This window comes from Scyliorhinus torazame, chromosome 2 (genome assembly GCF_047496885.1).
Source record: "Scyliorhinus torazame isolate Kashiwa2021f chromosome 2, sScyTor2.1, whole genome shotgun sequence".
NCBI lineage: Eukaryota > Metazoa > Chordata > Chondrichthyes > Carcharhiniformes > Scyliorhinidae > Scyliorhinus > Scyliorhinus torazame.
In genome coordinates, this window is record NC_092708.1 from 170,599,077 (window position 1) to 170,619,506 (window position 20,430).

Below are 20,430 nucleotides of genomic sequence, written 5' to 3' on the forward strand. Positions count from 1 at the left end.
ATGACGGAGGCAGCAGACTCTGACTCCGAGATGGCGACACAGGACGCATCAGAGGGGGAATCCTCGGGCCCACGGGCCGTGGATGTATAACCGTTACGCCGTTCATCACGGAAGCGCCGGTCTCCGCCTCGTTACACGCCGCCCGATCCAGCGCCTCGTGCAAATGGTGTCCGGCCTGTGGCAAAATGAGTCCGACGCCTTCCTTCGCCAGGGTCTTCGGTGGATTCCTTGGACTTTGGGGGGGAGGGATGTTATAACCTGCCTGCTTACCATTGGCTGGAGACTAATGACAATCCCACAATCCTGTGGGAGTGTGAGCTTCCCCAATGAGGGGGTGGCAGAGTAATCATTAGCAGACTCCCTGTATAAATAAAGCTGGCCAGTTTGGAACCAGCCAGGAAGGAGTGAGCAGCAAGCGAAGTTGCTGCTGCTGTTGTGTATATATATATATATATGTTATTGTAAATAAATGTTATTTCTTTGTATCCTTAAAACCCGTGCTGGATTCTTCGTGGCCCTCACAAAACCCCCCCCACAAATTAACTTGGGGATTTTGTGGGAGAATCGCGTCCTATATGTCTCAGCTATTTCTTTCCACTCAATATTTGAACAGGAGAGACAATCCAAAAACAAATCTTTTGAGAGAAAAAGTACTTAAGTAATGTAGTTTAATTCTGCTGACACATATGTTAGAAAGTCAAAACCATATTTGTCAAGAACAATCTAGAAATCCCTCATGCGTCTGAAAGATCCGATAGTTGAGTTGTAGCCGCCCCAGTCACTGTATCTCCTGTATTCACCGGGTCTCATGAAGTACTGTCGGCCTCTGTAGTTGGGATGTTCATAGAAGATCCAGTAACCGTCCATCACATGGCAGGAGTAGATGTCACGGTAACGGAAACGATCATAGACAGATGGACAGTCATCCATGAATTCCATCATCTGTCCTCCAAAGTCAGGCCTCTCGTAAATCCTCATTCTGTAGTTTCCACCTCGGTACTATGATAGAAAAAAAGCAAATTTGTGAGGAAAGAATCAATTATTCATCTGAAATATATTAAAAAAGAACCAGTTTGGTTAGTAGGGAACAGCTGAGGAATGCAATAACATTTGTAGGTTCTGTGGAATAAATCCTCATCTGATTCCCAGTGTGCAAAACTAATGCAATCTCATATTGTTTTAAAGAAAACATTGTTCACTGGAAATTTAAGCAGTGCTGTACAGTCAGGAGATTTCTTAATATCAGTAAATAAAACTGGTTTATTATTTTCCTTCAGATTAATGTGGGCGGGATTCTCCAGCCATGTTCGACGATGACCGGAGAATCCCGCCCGAAGTCTTGCAGCGGGCGTGGTGGAAGAATTCAGCATATTATCTTGTGGGTGATTTGGGATTGTCAACCTTTCTGCTGAGCAGAATATTATATTTTACTTACAGAGGCAATGTAGCGTTCGAATTATGTTGAAAAATGTAACATTTCTATTTAAAGGGAAATTAGGTAAGTGCATGAGGATAAAAGGTATACAAGGATATGATCCGAACTGACCACCTGTTTTTGTGCAATAAAATATATGTAAATAGTTTATGCAATGATAGACAAATACTCATAGGCCAGAATATTCTGGCCCAACAGTAGCAGGCCACCCTAACTTCCATTGACTTTCAGTGGGAACAGAAGATCCCAGCCATTGTCTTTAAGTGCCAATATTTACGAGGTGGAAACTGCCCTGGTCTCATTTTTGTTCCCTGACTTGGAGGCAGCCACGTGCCAATCTGAGGTCCTAATTCAGCATCAGCACTCATTAACAGTTGATGCACAAATACCCTCCAGATGCAGTTTGCAAGTTTGAGGAGCACAGGACTGGATTAGAGGGGACACTAGGGATGGGGGATATGAAGTGGTTGGTGAGGATGGGATATTCGGAATGTCCACATTAATTCTTACCAACCTTTACAGTTGGCAATATCTAGCTGCATCACAGCCAGGTATGGCAACTGCTCGGCCTAAGACCACAAGAAACTTCGGAGAGTCGTGAACACAGCCCAGTCCATCACACAAACCTGCCTCCCATCTATTGATGCCATCTACACCTCCCGCTGCCTGGGGAAAGCGAGCAGCATAATCAAAGACCCTTCCCACCCGGCTTACTCACTCTTCCAACTTCTTCCATCGGGCAGGAGATACAGAAGTCTGAGAACACGCACGAACAGACTCAAAAACAGCTTCTTCCCCATTGTTACCAGACTCCTAAATGACCCTCTTATGGACTGACCTCATTAACACTACACCCCTGTATGCTTCACCCGGTGCCAGTGTTTATGTAGTTACATTGTGTACCTTGCGTTGTCCCATTATGTATTTTCTTTTTATTTTATTTTCTTTTCATGTACTTAATGATTTGTTCAGCTGCTCGCAGAAAAATACTTATCACTGTACCTCGGTACACGAGACAAAAAAACAATCCAATCCAACCCAATGTGAAAACAATGACTGTGGAGTCAGACCTGTAGTGATAACATGGTTGTTTTGTAGTTCACCGACTGACCAGTAGGAGTCTCACTAGTATGTAAGTGAATGTTAAAGTTAGCTGACCCCTCAGACTGGCTGCTCAAAAGAGAGAGGCTGCTTGTGCATGATTTTACTGTTTTGTTCATCTGTTCTCTTCCCTATAGGTTACCCACAGTTAAAGTTAATGAATCGTTTATAACTTTAACCACAAGTGTTCTTGTAATAAATCAGGCCAGCCAACGAGAACATTACAAGAACTGCACCCTAACTGTCCTTAGGACAACAGGAAGACTTTTCATCAAAACAATTTCTCGGTGGTCTCTGCTCAGAGCACTACAGCCATTTGTCAAAGGGTCATCTGGACTCGAAACGTTAGCTCTTTTCTCTCCCTACAGATGCTGCCAGACCTGCTGAGATTTTCCAGCATTTTCTCTTTGGTTTCAGATTACAGCATCCGCAGTAATTTGCTTTTATTTTTTTCGACAGCCATTTTAATCCATCACAATCAAATTGCTCTCAGGGCAACTGAAGCTGGGTTTTAGGCATCTCATTTACATTGTAAATCACCTAATCCTATTTTAGGTGGCCAACAACACTGCCTGAAAATTTACTTGACCCAAATTCAAGGAGCAATGATTTCTAATTTCTTTACTCAGCTGTGTATCATTACTGTTATTACAAATATCAAGTGTGAAAAAGAGGACAACATCCCCAACCTTTGATGCTTTGCTCAATGAACATTTTCTGAATCTCAATCTGAGCAGAATATGTAAATAACCAACTTACATATGGGTAGGTGCGACATGAGCTGATGCTGTCATTGAATCCCATCCAGCGCTGGTAGTCAGGATATTCTCCCCTGCTCAGAACATACTGGTATCCCATGTAATTGGGTCTCTCATACATTACCCACCAGTCACTCATGACACGCATGGAGTTACAGCGGCTGAAGTAAGAGGACAGATCAGCACAGTCACTGCTGCACTCATAGTGCCGACCCTGGAAGTTCCTGTCCTCGTAAAAGATAATCTGTGGAGAGAGACAAGATAATTAAGAAGCTTGAAAATCTAGTGATAGTAATCACAAACTATTGAGAAACAGGGTGATTCTTGCCTTTGCCATTTTGAGCTCACAGTTAGATGAGTAACTGCTATAGCATAGCAACACGTTCTACAGTGTGGTATATATACGCTGTACAGAATGATCTCTCTACTCTGTTCCTTTGTTAATCATATGATTTGATGCTGAACGTCAGCAAAAGGAGAACAAAACACATCACTTGACATGTTGCTTGACATGTCACTGATTCCCTTCACTTTGCTTTCACTTCATTTTATTTGTTGTGTGAAAACAAAGAGGGAGAGTCCATCGTTCTTTCTACATTCAAATTGTTTTCAAACAGCAATGGTTACAAAATCCATTTTCAAGATTTTTTTCCCAAAATATATCTAGCTAGCTTGGTTGCTAAATTAACTAAAATGTGTTTTTGCTCCTTTGCGTAACTACTAGCAGTGACAGTACAACGGTAAATGGATTTGTTGCTCTGTTTTTGTCCAATTAAAATAAATTGACATCAATGTGATGATGCATGTGAATGATGGTGGAGTAGTTTAGCTGGCAATGTGCAGGTGCACCAACCAGTATTGTTATATTTTAAGAATACATCTCCAATTTTATCTTTAAGACAGAGATAGATCGGTTCTTGATTAATAAGGGGATCAGGGGTTATGGGGAGAAGGCAGGAGAATGTGTCTGAGAAAAATATCAGCCATGATTGAATGGAGGCACAGACTCGATGGGCCGAGTGGCCTAATTCTGCTCCTATGTCTTCTGGTCTTATGGTCTTATATTGTTCATAATTGTCATTGATATAGAATCAAACTTTGACCAAATTTGAAACCCATGGGATGAAAGAGACAGTGACATCATGGATACGACGTTGACTGAGTGATTGGAAAGAGAGTGTTGGTGAACAGTTCTGTGTCACACTGTAAGAAGATATAATGGTGTTCCCTGCAATGTTTAGTTTTGGACATTCTTAATATATGTTAATGAGCTTGACTTTGGTGCCGAACTATGAGAAGCATAGTGTTCAACTTCAAATGACCCTAGGCAGGCTGGAATGGGCAAACACAATGAAATTTAATCGAGAGAAGTGTGAAGCGATTGATTTAAGTCCGAAGAATTGATGCACTATCAATTACGGTGAGACGAGAGTAGAGAGTAATCGAGGCTTTATTAAGCAGAGATGTGTTGCCTCCTACAGCTGCTGCTGAAATGGCTGCCGTTCGGAGAGCACACACATTTATACTCCGCCTACTGGGCAGAGCCAGCAGGCAGGGATCTACCCCCGTACCTGTAGTACAGGGGCCTCACCGTAATACTCCCGTATGCAGTGCAGTATATACAATATAATACAATGGTGACTACCACAAGAATATAAAGAGGCAACATAAAATAAAGGATACAAATCACAGGGGTCTCTGCATGAGCAGATGTACCCGGTGGTGTATTGGCACACATCATTGTAGGCGGGAGGGCAGGTTATGTAGGTGTTGACGAAAGCAGTTTGGGTTCCTAGGCTTTTCTAAACAGGGGCATTAAGAATAAATGATCTGGAATGCTCCACTCTGAGAGTTTCCAAAGGGAATTGGACGATTGGAGCAGTAGTGAAAAATGAAGCAAAGTGGGACTTGGAGTGTTGCTCTTGAAGGGTGAACACGCTCATAATTTGACTTGCTGGATGACCAGTTCAAGAGCTGGAATCGTTTTATGGTTCCATGAAATCATGTAGATTGGTGTCTGATGTCATAGAACCTGCAGTGCAGAAGGAGGCCATTCGGCCCATCGAGTCTGCACCAGCTCTTGGAAAGAGCACCCCACTTAAGTCCACGCTTCCACCCTATCCCCGTAACCCAGTAACCCCGCCTCACCTTTTTGGACACTAAGAGCAATTTAGCATGGCCAATCCACCTAACCTGCACATCTTTGGACTGTGGGAGGAAACCGGAGCACCCGGAGGAAACCCACGCAGACACGGGGAGAACGTGGAGACTCCGCACAGACAGTGACCCAAGCGGGGAATCGAACCTGGAACCCTGTCAAGCAACTGTGCTAACCACTGTGCTACCATACTGTCCTAACAAATGTCATGATGTCTTCACCCTCCAGCGATCCGCTGTGCCAGCTGCATCTGAACACTCAGGTCAAAACAAAGGGTGGTTACTGGGCAACAAGTTCTATCTGCTGCTGATTCCAGTATGCAGCACATGGGCGCACACGGCGCTTGCACACAATGGAAGTGCTGCTACCCAGAATGTGATAGTGTGGACTGGTGGGGCTCGATTCAACTATTTGGAAACAAAGTCTCGTAGCGAGCATATTTAGCCTGTGTTTCTCAAGAAACACTTGACTATGTTTTATTAGAAGCCTCAGCGGGGAACATGCGGAAGGTGTTGTGCTTTGTGCCTGAAGTTGAAATCCAGAGTTTTACTGTCTCTTTGTTGCTCCTCACACTTCCTGACTCTCGTGATCATTTGAGGTAATGTTAGGTTTTAGTGTTTGCTGTAGAGCTGGAAGTTGTATTCTCAGCCATCATCTCATCAGTTCTGATGGTGAGAACCCATTTTTAATGGGGTGGTTCTGTTGTTAAGAAGATATGTTAATATTTTCATTCTTTTTCCATCAATTCCTTGATTGTTTGAAATCCCTTTTAACTAACAAGCCCTGTGCATAAAACTAGGGGCGGGATTTCCCGTTGCCTGAAGCCGAGATCGTAATCGGTGATACCCTTCAGATGTTCAAATCGGGGGCGGCGCCGGTTTTCAAGTCTCCGCCCCGCCTGAAATGGCGTCATTACGTTGTGCACCGCTCGCCATTGCAACGGCATTGGCACATCATCGGAAGGCCCTCCGGTGATGCTCCATCCCTGATGGGCCAAGTACCCGACCGCTCAGTTGACGTGTGGTCTGAGCAGTAGGGAACCCAGCGTGGCAACTGCAGACTGTGTCCAGCGCCCCACACTCGGCCGGGATCCGTGCCACTGGCCGGGAAGAGTTGCTTCCAGGAGGTCTAGGGGGACTGGTGGGGGGGCAGCCAGTGAGTCGCCAGGGGGTGGCCTGTGGGGTCGCACGTTGTACGGCGACCGCTACAGGTTGTCAGCCGTGTGCATGCACGGCCAGGGACCCTGTCAATCTCCGGCCATTTTTAGCATGGGAGCGCTGCTGCTAGACCCTCACCATTCCGGAATCGCTGAGGGTTTGGCGCCGATTTTGGCCGGGTTCCCGACCGCTCAGACCACATGTCAGCTGCGCGGTCTGGAAACTCGGCCCATCAGGGACAGAGCATGCTGTTTCAGCGGCGTGTGTCGCGATGATGTCATTTCAGAGGGGGCGGAAGCTTGAAAACCAGCATCGAACCAGTGCCGCCCCCGGTTTGAACATTTGAAGGGATTCTACACCCCATCGCCGATTACGATATCGACGTTGGGCAACGGAGAATCCCGCCACTGGTTTTATGCACAGGGCTTGCTCTTAGCCGCGGAAACTGAGAATCCAATCCCGTAACAGCCTCCCCGAACAGGCGCTGGAATGTGGCGACTAGCGGCTTTTCACAGTAACTTCATTTGAAGCCTACTTGTGACAATAAGCAATTTTCATTTCATTTCTCATTTCACATATTCCTGTGCAAAGTTGTGAAACAAATCATTTGCGAAGTCAGGACCATTATCTGACCACAACATCTAGGATGATATGTGCGCAAAGTTTCTTCTTAGTGACTGCCTCCATCATGATGCTGTTTCGTCTACTCACTTCAAACCATCTGGAATAATAATTAACAGGAATGGTGAAAACTTTGCCTTTGAACCTCAATAAATCCATTCCCAAGAATGTCCTCGAAGAAAATGTGGAGGGTGCCAGTTGTTCTCTCTGCTGTTAACTATTCATTGCACATGTATGGCACTTTGAGAATGGGGTGACTGATGGCTGGCCATTAGAATTATTACTGGGGTCTTACTCAGCATTTCACTATTCCCAAGTGATTTTGGTGGATTGTCTGTAGACTGTCAAGTCAAAGTGTTTTGGAGGTTAAAAACAAAGGAATTATCCATAGTTTTTCCGCCATGCTGAGAATTGGCAAAATTCTGGGTTATTTGGAGTATAATCCAGGCATCTGTTCTGTCAGTACCCTTTTATTTGGATGCTTTTGTCATCCTGTTGTTGTGCTTACTTAATCTCGTGTAAACTCAGCGGCTGATAAGTGTTTGACAATGAGCAAAGTATATACTTCCACTTCCTTAATAAATGTATATCTTCCACTTTGACTCCTTCCACTGGTAATCTCGACAGTGCATCTAATGTTGTCCGGCACTTCCCTTGAACATATTCGACAACTGAATCATATCTCATGAGAATAGTCGGTGTCATTTTTTGCAATTTCCTTTAGGTTAAAAAGAGCAACTCAAGATTTGATTGGCCATCCAAGGAACCTTTGTAATTTTATGATGGTTTCTAGACTGCAAGTACTCTAATCGCCTGGCTTTTCTGCGGGTGAGCAGAACTTCCCAAATCCTGCACAATGTGCCCGAAGAATTTTATCATACGCTTCATAAATTCATGTTTGTCATTCAATGCCAAATCTGTTTCTTGTGGAACCTTCAAGTTTGCCCTCACAGGCATAGAGTTTAAGAGCAAGGAGGATATACTGGAACTGTATAAAACATTGGTGAGGCCACAGCTAGTGTATTGTGTGCAGTTCTAGAATGCAAATTATAGGAGGGATGTGATAGCACTGGAAAGGGTGCAGAGGAGATTTACCAGGATGTTGCCTGGGCTGGAGAGTTTTAGTTATGAAAAGATATTGGCTAGGCTTGGGTTATTTTCCTTGGAGCAGAGGAGACTGGCGGGGGATATGATTGAGGTGTATAAAATTATGAAGGGCAGAGATAGAGTAGACAAGAATAAACTTTTTCCCTTGGTGGAAGGATCAATGACCAGGGGACATAGATTTAAGGTCAGGGGCAGGAGGTTTAGAGGTGATATGAGGAAGAATCTTTTTACCCAGTGGGCGGTGGAAGTTCGGAACTTACTGCCTGAAAGGGTGGTGGAGGCAGAGACCCTCATGACATTTAAGTATTTAGATGTGCACTTGCGATCCCAAAGCATACAAGGCTATGAGCCAAGTGCTGGAAAATGGGATTAGATAGTTAGATGGTTGTTTCTGACAGGTGCAGATGCGATGACCATAGGGCCTTTTCTGTGCTGTGTGACTCCACGGTCAAATTGTTAATTTTATGGATCATGTACGAGATAGTCGTCCAAATGGCATATTACTTCTTCTATGCCTTTCAGAGTCTAAGACATCGGGGTAATTTCTCCACTGGCAGGATTCTCCATTCTGCCAGCAGCGTACCGCTACCCCACAGGTTTCCCGGCGACACGGTGTAGTCACAATGGGAAATCTCATTGGCTGGCTGCAGGAACGGAGAGTCCCGCTGCTGGCGACAGCACGTCGCCGAGGAACACATGGCTGGGGAGACAGGGAATTCACTCCATCGTTCTTTGAAATATTACGGAAGCAGAAGCATTTCCGAATGGTAACTTATTAAAACAATGACAACCAGGGCAGCACAGTGGCGCAGTGGATAGCACTGGGACTGCGGCGCTGAGGACCTGGGTTCGAATCCCGGCCCTGGGTCACTGTCCGTGTGGAATTTGCACATTCTCCCCGTGTATGCATGGGTTTTGCCCCCACAACCCAAAGATGTGCAGGGTAGGTGGATTGGCCACGCTAAATTGCCCCTTAATTGGAAAAAAATAATAATTGGATACTCTAAATTTATTTTTAAAAAGCAATAACAACCAAATGGGATGGCAAGAATTGTTAGCAATGTTGATTATTTGTCCAGAGGCAATTACCACTGTCCGTATCCAATTTTGTGAAAAGGGTGCTTTTTTGCCAAATTGGCAAGACTTTCACCCACTGATGCCATTGGCTGGATCTTGTGCTCCACTGTAATTTAATTGGCCATGTCCACACAAATTCTTATTGAGTCATTAGCCTTTGATACTGTGACCATTCCAGACCACCCTTTTTCAGTATGGTTACTGGAGAGATGACTCCTTGTTATAACAACTCGCCCTTGACTCTGTCCAAGAGTGGGTGGGGATTATCCTCATGGTGAAGAGACATATAGGCATCTATCCTTACTGCTATGTGATATTCTATCTTCAGCTTTCTTGAGCCTTAAATTAGGGGTGGAAATTTATTTCCCATACATTACTGGACAGCTCATCAGCAATTTCATCAATTATCTACAACTGTAAGCATGTTTTTCTGTTCAATCATGATGAATCTCGGTTCTGTGTAATATACAGGGGTTCCATAATTGCTTTATCCTTGGACGCGATCTAACTAAAATAAAACACCGGGGAGTCTCCGATTGTCTGGGAGCCCCCCAGGTACTATTCCACCTGGTACCCGTTTGTGGGGACTAGTGCTGAACGGCGCCCGGCTGGGGTCTCCTCGGTGAGGCCAGTAGATGCTGGGTGGCCGCTCGATCCGGTGAAGGGAGTGGTAAGTCAACTTCACTCTGCAAGATTGGACCCATTCTTCGTAGGTGGCATCCAGATCGCGACGTCTCATGAAATCTGGTTAGATCTCGCAAGGCCAGACGACTATCGGGAAGCCTGGAGAGGTCTCTCTCGGAAGCATCTACCGGCTGCGTCGCGATTCTGTTTGGGCGCAACGTGGACAGTAGATCGCACCCCTTATCTCTTAATCTTGCCTGGTACATTCAGTGTAGCTCCTCCTCGACCTTGCAACTGGATGCAGCATGGCAGCAACATGATAATTTTAAGCCAATTTACTCTATCAGGTAATACCGAATCACCAGCACCAAGAAGTAGTTGGTTTGAATTCTGTGGGTTGACCATCAACTTTCAATTTAATGCTCCGATAATTATTTTCAGTTATTCAACTTCTTCTCTGAAGATTATTTGTTTCATCTGTGGCTTTTCCACTTCTTGGATTTGATTTGGCCTTGTTATTTTTTCTTTCTGTCTGTGAGCTACATGTAATTTAGATTAGCAGACATTTTTAAAGCACCCTGGCGGCACTCTGCTCTTCCTGCTGGGCATGCTTTCCACTTCTATCAGGTATTCCTGTCACACCAAGATCATCTCAAAAGGAAATCCGGAATTAAGAGTCTGATAATAACCATGAAACCATTGTTAATTGCTGTGAAATTTCATCTGGTTCGCGAATGTCCTTTACGGCAGGAAATCTGCCACCCCTTACCTACATATGGCTCCAGATCCACAACAATATGGTTGTCTCTGAAATGCCCTCTAAAATGGCCAAACAAGCAATTCTTTTCAAAAGCAATCTGGGGGGATAATAAATGCTGCCAGTAATGCCCACATTCCATGAAAGAATAAATAAAAAAGAAAGATGGCTGTTGGTACACTATTTTTCGGCTTCACGGCTTTTGCTTCACTGCACTTTCCCTTATTTATATTTGATGACCTCACTCATTTTTCTCCAAAGAATGACACTATTGCCACGAGCAAGTGGTTTGTTTTGCTTCCTAAGCTGTCACACTATTTGCACTGCCTTTGGTCAGGGAGCAATCAGGTTATCTGTGGGTAGGCAGGTATGGTTGTGGGCACAGTTGGGTAGTTGTGGGGTAATCGGGTGGTCTAGAGTAGTTGAGTCTGGGGGGGGGGGGCGTGAATTGAGTTGGGAAGTAGGTTGGATCAGGATGGGGTGTTTAACATTTCTTGGGTATCTATTAAGGGAAGTTGCAGGGTTCTGTCCAAGCTTCCAATGCTAGCTCAGAATTGGAGACGTTCCTGGGCAGCAGAGAATTGCCCATCAGAACTGTGAACTCCCCAGGCAATTCCCACGTGTGACCACACATCAGAATTTCGGGGTCCTAACGCATAGCTTCCGTCACATGTCCTCTTTTGAAGATCTAGAGACTCAAACTTTTGGGCATTGTCACAATAATGTTTCCGTCAGTGAGCCTGGACATGACAACATCTTGCACCCCTTGATCATCATCTGTCAATGTTCAAGACAAGATATAACCATTTTTAATTTACTTTAGAATGGATTTCAAGTGTGTTATGGGCCAGGGTTTAGAGAGCCCCAGTGTATCATGGAGTTCACCTGACACACAACTTTTAATAGATTGTGGTATGGGGAGCACACGGCCCACTCTACAGGTGTGGTACAGCAGAAATGGAAAAGTATTTTTTAAAGCAAAACAATGTTCATTCTATGACTTCAAGTAAACCTTTTTAAAACATACAGTGAACATCTTAGCAACCATCAATTCAAATACAACCCCAAAGAATACAACACTAAGTAATGCTTTAAGTTTTCCGTTTAACATCCATAAGACTTAAAACAGCTTTCACCAGAAGCACATTAGGTTCACATCCACTACTGAGAATATTTATAATTCTGAATTCACCAACTGATCAAGAGATAGTTTTTTGATGGCAGAGAGAACAGCAGTACACCTGCTTGGTCTGGCTTCAGCTCCAACACTGAAAACAAAACTAAAACACACCCTGCAGCCTGCTCAAAAATGAAAGTAAAAAGCTGACAGACAGCCCAGCTCCACCCACTCTCTGACATCACTGCAGTAGTAAACACCCATTTCTTAAAGGTACACTCACTCCAGATATTTATATACACACCCATTTATAAACACCCAATTCTTAAAGGTACTCTCACATGACAAGTGTTTGAAGCAATGACAAAGAGTCTAACTGGAATGGTACTTGAGATGTGGGATCTTAATTACACTGAGACTTGGATTGGCTCTTCTTACAGCAGGGAAGATTTTAATAAAGAAATGTATAACCATGAAGCCTTTGGGTTGAGTGAATAAAGATTAACTGGTTTCAGGCAGAGATGGTTGTGTAATCAGCGGACACAGATTTAAAATAAAAGAATTCAAGGGGAGACCAACAGAATTGTTTCTCAGGCAGAAGAATGTCATGATCTGGAACACATGACCTGAAATAGTGCTGGAAGCAGATTTAATCAAACCTTTAACAAGGGAATTCAAATATGGAGTGCTGGCTCAGGCGTAACAGTCTCATCTCTGGGCCAGAGGTCATGAGTTTAAGTCACAATCTAAGACTCAAACGCAACAATCCAGGCTGATATCCAGTGCAGTGTTGCTCTATTAATAATGTTGGTGAACCAGAAGCCTTCTCTTATATCAATCAAATGACCACACAACCAGTTAGTTGGTTCAAAAGATGGTTTATTTACATACACAAGAGTTATCTCAACATGCAAACACAATATCTACTACAAGTTAAACTACACCTATCAGCTACAATAATCTATACTTAACTGCAGGGCGACCGGCACTGTGCAAATGAATAAGGCCTTTATCTGGATTTCACTTGGCTGGTTTTAAGAGAGTGGCTCTGTCTCTGCTGGGCTCATCCGTCAGGTAGCGATTGTTGGTCTTAAACTTAGCTGGCTGTTCCTGCTGCAATTGGGTTGGCACAGGCTGGATCCAAAGGAGACAGAACACATGGCTGTGTCCTCTTTTATCCCTCTGGGATTTTGCGCTCTTTGGGGCGGTCCTTAACCTTGGACCCAATAGTTTGACAGGGCTCTGATCACTGTCTTCAATTTCGGCCAATAAAGGTGTAGTGCACAAAGACTCCGAGAGACGAATAGAGTGAAGTCGATGAGGCTTTATTAAGCGTGTCTGTTCCCCCGCAGCTCGGTAGTAGACTGGCCTGCGGGGGAGGACTCCGGCTTCTTATACTCTGCCTTCAGGGCGGAGCAAGAGGTCAACGGCCAACCAGGACCCGGGATCTGTCAGCCAATGACATTAGGGCTTCCAGTCCCACATGACCCCTAATACATACTACCACATTCACCCCTTGTCAAAAATGAACCCGGCGGGGTGATGCTTCGCATGGTGGTAAGGGTTTACAGGGCTGGTCCTGGGAGGAAAACATTCATATGGCAATACAGTATGTACAATTTTGTCCTGTTTCAACTATTTACAGAAGGTATCGGGAGAAAAAGCAAAATGTTCTTGTGAAAAGTCCATATATTGATTTAGATCGACGCCACGAGTCGGTCGGGCGGTCTGGTCGTCCGTGTCGATCGCCTCGGCCCCGGTGGTGGTGGTGGTGTTTGTTCCGGTGTTGTCGTCACCGGGAGCCTTACAGTTTCAGGTTGGGCTTTATTCTTGGTCGGGCCTGGGGGGAGGTGGACCGATCCTCCTGGGAAGGGTGCGGTCGCGGGGTGCGGCGGTGGCAGGAAGGGGGGGGTTGGGTGAATGGTGTCGGGGGGGGGTGTGTGTTGCCGGCGGGCGCCAGATCTTGCAGGGAGACCGTGTCCTGTCGGCCGTCGGGGTACTCCACGTAAGCGTACTGCGGGTTCGCGTGGAGGAGGTGAACCCTTTCGACCAACGGGTCCGCCTTGTGTGCCCGCACATGCTTTCGGAGCAAGATGGGTCCTGGGGCCGCCAGCCAGGTAGGCAGCGACGTTCCAGAGGAGGACTTCCTAGGGAAGACAAGGAGACGGTCATGAGGCGTTTGATTAGTGCTCGTACACAATAGTGACCGGATGGAGTGGAGAGCGTCCGGGAGGACCTCCTGCCACCGTGAAACTGGGAGGTCCCTGGACCGTTGGGCCAGTAGGACGGTCTTCCAGACCGTGCCGTTCTCCCTCTCTAGTTGCCCGTTCCCCCGGGGGTTGTAGCTGGTCGTCCTGCTTGAGGCTATGCCCTTGCTGAGCAGGAACTGGCGCAGCTCGTCACTCATGAAAGAGGACCCCCTGTCGCTGTGGACGTATGCGGGGCAACCGAACAGTGTGAAGATGGTGTTCAGGGCTTTAATGACTGTGGCCGCGGTCATGTCAGAGCAGGGGATGGCGAATGAGAAGCGAGAGTACTCGTCCACCACATTAAGGAAGTATGTGTTGCGGTCGGTGGAGGGGAGGGGCCCTTTGAAATCCAGACTAAGGCGTTCAAAGGGGCGGGAAGCCTTAATCAGGTGCGCACCATTCGGCCTGAAAAAATGCGGTTTGCATTCTGCGCAGATGTGGCAGTTCCTTGTGACTGTACGGACCTCCTCTAAAGAGTATGGGAGGTTGCGGGACTTGATAAAGTGGAAAAACCGAGTGACCCTCGTGTGGCAGAGGTCCTCGTGGAGGGTTTGGAAGCGGTTAATTTGTGCGTTGGCACCGCGGGATAGGGCATCGGACGGCTCATTCAGCTTTCCGGGACGATACAAGATCTCGTAGTTGAAGGTGGAGAGATCGATCCTCCACCTTAAGATCTTGTCGTTTTTGATTTTGCCCCGCAGTGCATTATCGAACATGAAGGCTACCGACCGTTGGTCGGTGAGGAGAGTGAATCTCCTGCCGGCCAGGTAATGCCTCCAATGTCGCACAGCTTCCACTATGGCTTGGGCTTCCTTTTCCACTGAGGAGTGGCGGATTTCTGAAGTGTGGAGGGTTCGGGAGAAAAAGGCCACGGGTCTGCCCGCTTGGTTAAGGGTGGCCGCTAGAGCTACGTCGGAGGCGTCGCTCTCAACCTGGAAGGGGAGGGACTCGTCGATGGCGCGCATCGTGACCTTTGCGATATCCGCTTTGGTGCGGCTGAAGGCCTGGCAAGCCTCTGTCGACAGGGGGAAGGTCGTGGTCTGTATTAGAGGGCGGGCCTTGTCTGCGTACTGGGGGACCCACTGGGCGTAGTATGAAAAGAACCCCAGGCAGCGTTTCAGGGCTTTTGAGCAGTGCGGGAGGGGAAATTCCATGAGGGCGCGCATACGTTCGGGATCGGGGCCTATTATCCCATTGCGCACTACGTAGCCCAGGATGGCTAGCCGGTTGGTGCTAAAAACGCACTTGTCCTCGTTGTACGTGAGGTTCAAGGCTTTAGCGGTCTGGAGGAATTTTTGGAGGTTGGCGTCGTGGTCCTGCTGGTCGTGGCCGCAGATGGTTACATTGTCGAGATACGGGAACGTGGCCCGCAACCCGTGTTGATCAACCATTCGGTCCATCTCTCGTTGGAAGACCGAGACCCCGTTTGTGACGCCAAATGGGACCCTTAGGAAATGGTATAATCACCCGTCTGCCTCGAAGGCTGTGTACTTGCGGTCACTTGGGCGGATGGGGAGCTGATGGTAGGCGGACTTGAGGTCCACGGTGGAGAAGACTTTATATTGGGCAATCCGATTGACCATGTCGGATATGCGGGGGAGAGGGTACGCGTCTAGTTGTGTGTACCTGTTGATGGTCTGGCTATAGTCTATGACCATCCTTTGCTTCTCCCCTGTCTTCACTACTACCACCTGTGCTCTCCAGGGACTATTGCTGGCCTGGATTATGCCTTCCTTTAGTAGCCGCTGGACTTCGGACCAAACGAAGGTCCGGTCCTGGGCGCTGTACCGTCTGCTCCTAGTGGCGACGGGTTTGCAATCCGGGGTGAGGTTCGCAAACAAGGACGGGGGTTGCACCTTGAGGGTTGCGAGGCCGCAGATAGTGAGTGGGGGTATTGGGCCGCCGAATTTGAAGGTAAGGCTCTGTAGATTGCACTGGAAGTCTAATCCCAGTAATGTGGGGGCGCAGAGTTGGGGAAGGACGTGTAGCTTGCAGTTTTTGAACTCCCTCCCCTGCACCGTTAGGGTAACTATGCAGAAACCTTTGATCTGTACGGAGTGGGATCCTGCAGCTAGGGAAATCTTTTGTGCGCTGGGATAGGTGGTCAAGGAACATCGTCTTACTGTGTCGGGGTGGATAAAGCTCTCCGTGCTCCCGGAGTCGACTAGGCATGGTGTCTCGTGCCCGTTTATTAGCACCGTTGTCGTCGTCGTCTGGAGTGTCCGGGGCCGATTTTGGTCGAGCGTTATTGAAGCGAGACGTGGTTGTAGTAGTGGAGCGTCTTCCTCGAACCCCGTGGAGCCGTCGACACTGGGGTCCGTTGTTGCCGCCCAAGATGGCGTCGGGGATGAACAAAATGGCTGCCCCCATACATCGCACGTGGCTGGGGGGTCACAAGATGGCGGTGGGGGTGGACAAAATGGCCACCCCCATGCGTCGTACAGGTCTGGGGTGGTCTAAGATGGCGGCGCCCTTCCTCCCCTCGTGGTGGCCGGGACCCAAAATGGCGGCGTCTGCGGGTCGCACATGGGGCGCGTTAGGAACGCGCGGGGCTCCCTCATCTCTGGAGACAGCGGTGGTCGGGACCCAAATTGGTAGTGCCGGCGGTTCATACGTGGGGCGCGGGGGGGGGGGTTTGGGGGGCGTTAGAGCCGCGCAGAACTCCCTCTTCTCCGGGGAGAGCGGTGGTCGGGACCCAAAGTGGTAGCGCCGGTGGGTCATACATGGGGCCCTGGGGGGGGGGGGGGGTTGGGGAGCGTAAGCGGCGTGCAGGGCTCCCTGTTCTCCCGGGACCGCGGTGGTTGGGACCCAGAGTGGCTGCGCCTGCTGGTCGTACATGGGGCGCTGGGGGGGTTGGGGAGCGTAAGCGGCGTGCAGGGCTCCCTGTTCTCCCGGGACAGCGGCGACCTTGCGGGACCGGCACACAACCTCGAAATGGCCCTTTTTCCCGCAGCTCTTGCAGATTGCTGCGCGGGCCGGGCAGCGCTGCCGGGGGTGTTTCGCCTGGCCGCAGAAATAGCAGCGGGCGCCCCCGGTGCGACTTGGCATTTGGACCGCGCAAGCCTGTGGGGTGTCCGGGGGGGGGGTGGGTTTGTCACGACGGGTACGTACGGAGCCCAATGGGCTGCCGCGCGGTCGGGGCCGTAGGCGCGGGTATTACGCGCGGCCACGTCTAGGGAGGCTGCTAGGGCCCGTGCCTCTGAGAGTCCTAGAGACTCTTTTTCTAGAAGCCTTTGGCGGATTTGGGAGGAGTTCATACCTGCCACAAAAGCATCGCGCATTAACATGTCCGTGTGTTCATTTGCGTTCACCGAAGGGCAGCTGCAGGCTCGTCCCAAAATTAGTAGCGCGGCGTAGAATTCATCTATCGATTCTCCGGGACTTTGCCGTCTCGTTGCGAGTTGATAGCGAGCGTAGATCTGGTTTACTGGGCGGACATAGAGACTTTTCAGTGCTGCGAACGCCGTCTGGAAATCCTCTGCGCCTTCGATGAAAGAGAAAATCTCCGTGCTTAACCTCGAGTGCAGGACCTGTAGTTTTTGGTCTTCTGTGACCCGGCCGGTGGCCGTTCTGAGGTAGGCCTCGAAACAAGTCTGCCAATGCTTGAAAGCTGCTGCCGCGTTCACTGCGTGGGGGCTGATCCTCAGGCAATCCGGGATGATCCTGAGCTCCATAGTCCTTTTTAGGCACGTTTAATAAATTGTAGCGCACAAAGACTCCGAGAGACGAATAGAGTGAAGTCGATGAGGCTTTATTAAGCGTGTCTGTTCCCCCGCAGCTCGGTAGTAGACTGGCCTGCGGGGGAGGACTCCGGCTTCTTATACTCCGCCTTCAGGGCGGAGCTAGAGGTCAACGGCGAACCAGGACCCGGGATCTGTCAGCCAATGACATTAGGGCTTCCAGTCCCACATGACCCCTAATACATACTACCACAAAAGGGGCGGGTGCTTTGGTGGCTGCGGGGGTCCTTAGCAGTCATTGGCCTTGGCCGTTGGGCTTTCTGAGTAAAGAGAGTGGCATCGATCAGTCTGTGGCTGTACGGGTTGCTTGATTGGAGTTCTATTGTCCTGGACAAATGGGCCATTGAAATGCAAACGAGCGGGGGTTTCGATCAGGTCTGGTTACCTGTGTTTCAGATACACATAGGCTGTTTATCTGTCTGAGTTCTGGGTTGGCCATAATTCCCATGGTCAGTTTCAGCTGGTCATCTTAGATGGCTACAGCTGTACTGAAGGAGTGCTGCATTATTGGAGGTGCCTGCAGTGCCGGGAAAGACCTCGCCATTCAGTGGCACTTGGTCAGTTTTTTCGGCCTCAATGAGGAACTCCCTGTAGAGGCCACTCTCCAGAGCAGGAAGACTACTCGCGAATTGGGGCACCGTTTTTAAAGGCAGCCCGATCTTTTGACCCCCCTCAGCACTCCAGCAATGTCACCTGACTCATTTAAATATGTGTGCCTGGATCTCGTCCAGCTCGAAACGTCTCGCGAGATTCCACAGAATTTTGCAGAGCGAATCGCAATGCAGGCCTTTTGTGATATTCATTAGCCTCGCCCCAACACCAAGTCGGGCACGATGAGGCTGCTGAATCACACCTGTCATTTTTCAGATGCGACTGTGAACTGAGGTCCTGTCTGTCGTTTGCGGTGGATGTCAAAGACCAGAGCACATCATGAACAGTAGAATTAAGCCCAGTCCCCTGGCCAATATTTATCACTCATCTCGTGTAACAAAAGCAGATTATCGTGACGTTATTACTTTTCAGTTTGTGGGAGCTTGCTGGTCACAAATAGTCCACTAAGAAATAGAAACATCTTGTGCAATTATCAAGAAGGTGTTTGGCTGTCAGATTTTAAAAGAATTTGTTGTGATTCAGGTTGTTTTATGTCAGTCACTTCATTGGAGATATTTAGCAAGCTGCTATGTTTAAGTCAGGGTCTGTCTGAAACCTCTAAAGAGAAATATATAGCTCAGACTGTGTCAGTGGGTGGTGAGAAAAAGAAAAGAAATATTTCAGAAAATAATGTACTTGAATCACAGTTCGGGGCAGGCATCACAGCTGATATATTTTGCAGGAATGGAGGAATGAGATCAATGCTTGTTGTGAAGAAATCTTTTTTTGCTCCAGTTCCTTTGCTTTATTCATTTAAAACAAATCTCTCCTCTATCGAGTTGAGGGTGAGTCAGGGCTGGATTGGATTTCATGGAAGAGATTTCTAGAAATGAATTGTAACAAAATGACTCAGGCAGCAGGGTAGCACAGGTGGCTAGCCCTGTGGCTCCACAGCGCCAGGGTCCCAGGTTCGATTCCCCGCTGGGTCACTGTCTGTGCGGAGTCTGCACGTTCTCCCCATGTCTGCGTGAGTTTCCTCCGGGTGCTCCGGTTTCCTCCCACAGTCCAAAGACGTGCAGGTTAGGTGGATTGACCATGCTAAATTGCCCTTGGTGTCCGAAAGCGTTAGGAGGGGTTCTTGGGATAGGGTGGAAGAGAGGGTTTAAGTGGGTTCGTGCAGAGTTGATGGGCCGAATGGCCTCCTTCTACACTGTATGTTCTATGTTCTATAAAATGGTCAAAACCAGAAAAGCCCTGGGACTGGGACATTCTGGTGAGAATGTTGGTGCAAAAAAAGAGTCAGATTTGTATGAACCCAGATGAATTGAGATTTGCTATTCACGGCAACTGAGAGTTAATTTTTCATGTGTTAATGCAAAGCACAAAGTTCTCACTGCTATCGCCACTATGAAAAATGAAAATCGCTTATTGTCACAAGTAGGCTTCAAATGAAGTTACTGTGAAAAGCCCCTAGTCGCCACATTCCGCGCCTGTTCGGGGAGGCTGGTACGGGAATTGAACCGTGCTGCTGGCCTGCCTTGGTCTGCTCTAAAAGCCAGCTCTTTAAACCAGCCCCAGATTATACACAAATCAGAAGGGCACATTCATCGACTGTTATTTATTTAGCCAATGTTTCTTCTGACTTCCATATTTTAGACTCAGAAATCATAAGGAACTGAACTTCTGCCTGCTCCTAGAGAAGTGACATAGAGATTAGTTTTGCGTGATCATGAAATTGGATTATCTAATGGTCATCATCGTAGAGACAATTAGCATGCCATTCTCAACTTCAATTCAGCATTAATGGAAAATGAGGCAGGGTGTATAATGGGAAGTTGTCAAATTTGCCTTTTATCATCCTGAAGATATCTGAAGATATCTTGTGCCATGTATTCTTCTCACTCAATCCAAACACAAATTAATTGCGAGAAAAAGCAG

General features: G+C 47.7%; 1 protein-coding gene across 1 annotated transcript; it reads right to left on the bottom strand.

Moving 5' to 3' along the window:
* Positions 1–651: 651 nt before the first annotated feature.
* On the bottom strand, positions 652–7,935 carry LOC140406957 (gamma-crystallin S-1-like). The gene is made up of 4 exons (XM_072494790.1): positions 7,739–7,935; positions 7,243–7,330; positions 3,296–3,538; positions 652–999 (listed from the first exon to the last, which is right to left on the bottom strand). The coding sequence occupies exons 1-4, from the start codon at positions 7,933–7,935 to the stop codon at positions 724–726; spliced, it is 804 nt and encodes a 267-aa protein (XP_072350891.1). The 3' UTR covers positions 652–723.
* Positions 7,936–20,430: the final 12,495 nt, after the last annotated feature.